This window comes from Agrilus planipennis, unplaced genomic scaffold (genome assembly GCF_000699045.2).
Source record: "Agrilus planipennis isolate EAB-ADULT unplaced genomic scaffold, Apla_2.0 scaffold122, whole genome shotgun sequence".
Taxonomy (NCBI): Eukaryota; Metazoa; Arthropoda; class Insecta; order Coleoptera; family Buprestidae; genus Agrilus; species Agrilus planipennis.
In genome coordinates, this window is record NW_020438884.1 from 28,467 (window position 1) to 35,237 (window position 6,771).

A 6,771-nucleotide genomic window follows, 5' to 3' on the forward strand; every position below is an offset into this window, starting at 1 on the left:
TAACCTAACCTACCCTATTGATAAAGATATTTAAATAATGTTTTATATAACTTTCTCAATATTTTTATGTATTTTTTATTAGTTTTACCTTTGAATATTGTTTAAGAATGACTATATAAATATTTACATGCCTAGAAATGTATAAAAATTGGCATATTTATTAACTTTGAACCCCCGTAACTTTTTATGGAGGTAAGACCGCCACGAACTTTTTATGGTACAGTGGTGGGGGAGACCACCTCTTTCGATCCCACCTACCCCATCATCTAGACCTTTACCTATAATTTTAAATGGAAACTTGTTGGAAAAAGTTAATTATTTCTAAATGAATACGACAAGAAGCAATACCTAATTCCTTAATTGTGTTTCACATAATCATTTTCAATTTTTTTAAGAATAGCTCTAATTATTTAAAAAGATTAGGGAAGAATAGTTTTGTTTTACTTTCTGATTTTCTGATACTGATGAATGAATGCATTCACAAATGCGAATTTCTGTTAGTAACTCGTTATTACAAATGAAATCATTCCCACTTACTGTAATTTTCTCCCACAGCGCAAATTTTATAATTTTTACTCCCAAATAAAGGTTTTTGATTTTGTTTTACGATGTACTTGCTAAAGAAATTTTGGTGTACTATGAAGTAGAGGAGTAGCGGTAGATCTAGATTAGATTACTCTTCGCAAATAGTTAAGGATGTGGGTTGTTCTAGTTTTATGGAAATGCGAAGATTAGCTCAGGACAGGAAAGAGTGGAGGTGCGTGTCCAACCAGTAAATACGTTCGTTTTGTTTTTCTTCGTCTATTCAACTATTCTCTCACGCAAAATTAATAACTTTGCATACTTGTGATAAACTGAACAAACAGAAACTTTTGTAACCGCCTGCATACTCGGATATTTAAATAATTAGATAATTATAATAAACTTCCTTTTGTTTATAGCTTAACTCACATGATGATTTTATTTATGGAATTCAACATACGGAATTTAACGTGTGTTTGTATATATTACCGTATACCATACAGGGTGGCCTGTTGAAAAAAGTAAGTGTAATTTTATGCCATTTTACATGATTTTTGTCAAAAAGCTCAGAATTACAATCAAAATCCATGTGTCTGAGCTTTTTGCACAAAAATCATGCTAAATCGTATAAAATAGTACTTACTGTTTTCGATGGGCTACCCTGTATATGAAACTTTTTTTAATCAGCAACAGCGACATTTTTCTTGATTTGGCTCGTAGAAATAATGTTGATTTCAAGAAGTTGTCAGAGATTGTAGATTTTAACCTAAAATCCACTGTCCAATGACTTCATACCGGAATGTATTTAATTTGTCAGTTTTTGTTATTATTTCCGCATCTTCTTATACAAACGAGAAGAGTTTTTCGACCGTAAAAAGACTGATAATTTACATGGGTTAAAAACATTGAAATAATATTGCCTTTTTGAATATTTAACACGACTTAGTCGACATCCGATAAACTGATAAACGAAAGGAGCTAATGTGTTTTGTTAAATTTCACAGGCAGATATTCGGGAACTTACTATTGTAAGTGGAATATCAGCACACGCGTTAAATTAATAAGGCGTGTTGTTTAATTCTTTGGTGGAAGGTAAAATAAAATATAAGTCTTGCAGCGAAGTCGACTTAATTATATATTTACAAATATTTACAGAGTATCTCCAACTATTGATTACTAAATGAATGATTATACAAGTGCTCCTTGCATTTTTGTGCTGACTTAGTTCAAGTGCTTCTGGTCAAGTCCTTGGTCACATCTTATATCTACAACTTAAAAACTAGGAACAAATGCCAAGGGTGTGGCGAATGTCACCATTGGTGATTAACCCTTTAAACAACTTTGTGGAGACGTACAAGGCGGGGCTTTCAAAACTCAAATATGTGGAAAGAGGGAAGTTTACAATCTGAGAAAGGATCGGCACATCAAAAAATCAACAAACGGTACTTTTAACCGTTAGGCTCATAAAAAATCACCCCATAATAAACTTGAAACTAAATTGGAATCGTAAAGGATCCTTCTTCAACCGTTACCTCAATAAAGTAATTTAAACATTGTACCGATGCATCTAAGGGTCTACTACCATACCGCCCTGTAAATTTGCAAACATTCTAAAAATTGTATGCAGGAAGAACTTTATGACCTGCATCAAAAAGGTCGGTCTTGACTCCGAACATACCGCCCGCCTTGAACGGTCCCCGTTCAATAATAAATGGAAAAGTAAAAGATTTCCAAGCACAATAGAAAGTACAACAATTGATTCACATTTAACAGTGAACACTGAAGTCGTATAGAAAAACATTATAAATCTTAAATTATCACTACAAGCTACCAATTTTTCAATTACAAACACAAACGTCGCAAAATTTTAAATCATAAACATAAACATTGAAAACTTTCAACAATTTTCTTCACTAATTTTTTACTACAAGCGTGTTAGCATAACTTATAAGATACATTAAATGAATTGGAAGCAACTATTTACACAAATTTTTTGTTAATATCTTAAGGGTAATAAAGGCACTAAACCTTTAACACTGCACGTTTAAAACATCGGATTTAGTCTTCACTTTTCTAACACGCACTCTTTCATAGTCTTCCAGAAAACCGTTTAGAACTCGGTCACGTGACCAATATACAGGTCGCACATTGTCTTCTCTTGACACCACTAATGTACCGAGTTTTCCTTTTTCTGCACTTTTTTGCTGCAACTTGGTTCTGGTTACTAGTTGATTGAGGTTTTCTTTATGTCGTCTCTTCCTGAAGTAGTGCCTAAAGAGTTGGATACATTCCCATTCGGAAAGACGATTCACAGGTGAAGGTGTAAGTTTCACCTGAGGTACGCTTGCAAAAGTATCTCCTATTAGGAAGAGGGTAGGAGTGAGATTGTTGTTGAGATCATTGGATAAAGGATAGTAGGACCGGAATATTGATTCTAGTTCAGTCGTATCTCTTAACAACTCATTATATGCAACAAATAACTGAAACATTGTTTTATAAAAATGACCCTTAATCGATTTGGTCACGTCTGTAATCAGACCTTTGATTGGTTCAGCATAAAGTGTCAAACGAACTAAGAGGTAAACGCAAACTTTGATTTTTTCCCAACTTAGTAATCTCTTTGTCTTAATATAGAATGATCCACAATAATCCAATTCTACATTAGAAAAAGATTGCCTTGAAATAACGCTATTCCTTAGTAAATTTCCCTTTAGGTAAGATTTGCCACGACAAAGAACGCATTTGTGTATAATTAATTTTATCGCATTTTTGCCATTAATTGGCCACGTCTTTGCTCTTACAGCTTTAAGCCTGCTTTGGGCCTCACTAATACACCACAAAACGTGGTTTTCACGAATGTTTAAACTCACTGTATTATTATTTTTTATTAGCACAATCGGATGTTTTTCCGAGAACGATAAGTTAGAATTTCCCACGGAAATTAACTTGAACACATCTAAAAACTGAACAAAAGAACTACAGCCGCCCTTTATATTGATATATGTTTGTTCTGACCATTGTCTAATATAAACACTAAACTTCTCCCTTTGAATTAATTTTAAAACTACCCTTAACAATTCACTAATTTCGCTTATATCTAGATTAACACCAAATTTTGGTTCACCTTTAGAATCAGAATTATGGTTTTGTAGAATGATTATTAATTTACTATTGACGAAATAATCGGACAATTTGTCACCTATACAAAATACAATTGGAGTTTTACCGTTTTCCTTATATTTATTGTGTTTAGATCTAGATTTTATTTGAATAGATTGATTTACTGGTTTTTCAATTTGGTTTAAACTTTCTACAGAATAATCAACTTTGTAATCTTTTGAATCGGAAGTATTTGCGTCATCTGCCATCTTACAATTTATCCTAATATGTACCCTAGTACTGAAATGAATCAACTTACTGAATTCTTCACATTCTGCCCACCTGCATTCATCATTATGATGCCCGCTCTTTAAGCAATTAAGCCATAATTTATTTTCCTTAAGTAATTGAACAATTTTCTTATTTGCCTTTACTTTCACAAACCATTCACTCTCTCGAATTTTATGTCTTTTGTAAACTGAACCTGAATTAACCCTTTTTGGTAGTGTAAAAACTTGTTCCTTAGTGAAATTATATTTATGCTTATTGTTTAATTTTTGTTGATGTAAACTAACAAAAGGAGATAATTTACCCTTTGGACACGTTGTTACGGTATTTTGAATATTTGTATTCTCATTCATTAATACAGTTACATTACTTTCTAATCTAACTGCCACTTTGTTTGTTTCTAAAACACCCTGCGCATAACTAACTGACTTTAAAATAAAGATTTTCGAAATTATTGTATTCTACACTATCAAACTCATCCACATTTATTTTCATCTGAAGTTCATCAAATTGATCTAGGACACCATTAATTTCATTTAAACGTATTCGCATTTCACTTAAGTTATCTTTATTTTCCTCCGCATAAATAAACTCACTGAATTCGGCTAGCCTAACCTTTAGAATCTCTTGTTGCATTTTACATTCTGCTATATTTAACTCACAATTCACACTTTGATTAGGAACAGTTACATTATTTTCCAATGTAACTGCCACGTTGTTTGTTTCTAGAAGACTCTGCGCATAACTTATCGACTTAAAATATAGATTTTCAAAATTATTGTAATCGACACTATCTATGTCATCTACATTGATTTTTATTTGAAGTTCTTCAAACTGATCCAACACACTATGAATTTCACTTAAACGAATTCTTATTTCACTTNTATGGAGGTAAGACCGCCACGAACTTTTTATGGTACAGTGGTGGGGGAGACCACCTCTTTCGATCCCACCTACCCCATCATCTAGACCTTTACCTATAATTTTAAATGGAAACTTGTTGGAAAAAGTTAATTATTTCTAAATGAATACGACAAGAAGCAATACCTAATTCCTTAATTGTGTTTCACATAATCATTTTCAATTTTTTTAAGAATAGCTCTAATTATTTAAAAATATTAGGGAAGAATAGTTTTGTTTTACTTTCTGATTTTCTGATACTGATGAATGAATGCATTCACAAATGCGAATTTCTGTTAGTAACTCGTTATTACAAATGAAATCATTCCCACTTACTGTAATTTTCTCCCACAGCGCAAATTTTATAATTTTTACTCCCAAATAAAGGTTTTTGATTTTGTTTTACGATGTACTTGCTAAAGAAATTTTGGTGTACTATGAAGTAGAGGAGTAGCGGTAGATCTAGATTAGATTACTCTTCGCAAATAGTTAAGGAAGTAGGATGTTCTAGTTTTATGGAAATGCGAAGATTAGCTCAGGACAGGAAAGAGTGGAGGTGCGTGTCCAACCAGTAAATACGTTCGTTTTGTTTTTCTTCGTCTATTCAACTATTCTCTCACGCAAAATTAATAACTTTGCATACTTGTGATAAACTGAACAAACAGAAACTTTTGTAACCGCCTGCATACTCGGATATTTAAATAATTAGATAATTATAATAAACTTCCTTTTGTTTATAGCTTAACTCACATGATGATTTTATTTATGGAATTCAACATACGGAATTTAACGTGTGTTTGTATATATTACCGTATACCATACAGGGTGGCCTGTTGAAAAAAGTAAGTGTAATTTTATGCCATTTTACATGATTTTTGTCAAAAAGCTCAGAATTACAGTCAAAATCCATGTGTCTCAGCTTTTTGCACAAAAATCATGCTAAATCGTGTAAAATAGTACTTACTGTTTTCGATGGGCTACCCTGTATATGAAACTTTCTTTAATCAGCAACAGCGACATTTTTCTTGATTTGGCTCGTAGAAATAATGTTGATTTCAAGAAGTTGTCAGAGATTGTTGATTTTAACCTAAAATCCACTGTCCAATGACTTCATACCGGAATGTATTTAATTTGTCAGTTTTTGTTATTATTTCCGCATCTTCTTATACAAACGAGAAGAGTTTTTCGACCGTAAAAAGACTGATAATTTACATGGGTTAAAAACATTGGAATAATATTGCCTTTTTGAATATTTAACACGACTTAGTCGACATCCGATAAACTGATAAACGAAAGGAGCTAATGTGTTTGCTTTGTCAAAGAGGGGTTACCCATAAATTACCTTTCGGAAAAAATGGGGGGAGTAGGGGTACAGTATGGTACTATAGTCGTATTACGTGAAAGGAGATAGGGATGAAAGTTTGCGTTACGTAACGATTTTAGAACCGGAATGTTGGCAATATGTCGCATTGTAAGAATAAGTTGTGTTATCATAGAAATTAATTTCCGTTGTTTAGCAATGTGACCATTTTTTAATGCTACTTATGTATCAAAAATTGTAGTGATTAAATATAAAAAAATATTTTTTTTACTGTCCTGTTACGTCCTTCCGCAAGACTAGAGTATCCTGAACTTTATCGGAGAGTTAGCATAAGCAATTAACAAATCCGATATTTTATGAATAAACATACATATTTGTTTGTCCTGAATTTCTTACCAGTGTCCTGTTAGTTCTGAAGAATTAAATATTAAAACTGATGACTTTAAATGTTGGCATTATGGTCCTGTTACACGAGGGGGGGGAAGCAGAGATGGTTTAAAATTGATGAATTTTGCGTTACGTAATTTATTGACAGTCAGAGGGACGTTCTGATATTAACTAAATAAACTTATTTTTTAAAGCTCCCCCTTAAATCCAAGCTAAACAATGACTCAACATATTCAATACACGCAACATTTCCA

At 32.4% G+C, this 6,771-nt stretch overlaps 1 protein-coding gene across 1 annotated transcript in view; it reads right to left on the reverse strand.

Moving 5' to 3' along the window:
* Positions 1–4,776, reverse strand: part of LOC112906760 — a 7,253-nt gene extending 2,477 nt beyond the window's left edge. Inside the window, exon 1 of the mRNA XM_025981593.1 lies at positions 2,581–4,776. Coding sequence (XP_025837378.1) covers positions 2,581–4,262 — 1,682 coding nt within the window. The 5' untranslated portion in view covers positions 4,263–4,776. The remainder of the gene's footprint in view (positions 1–2,580) is intronic.
* Positions 4,777–6,771: the final 1,995 nt, after the last annotated feature.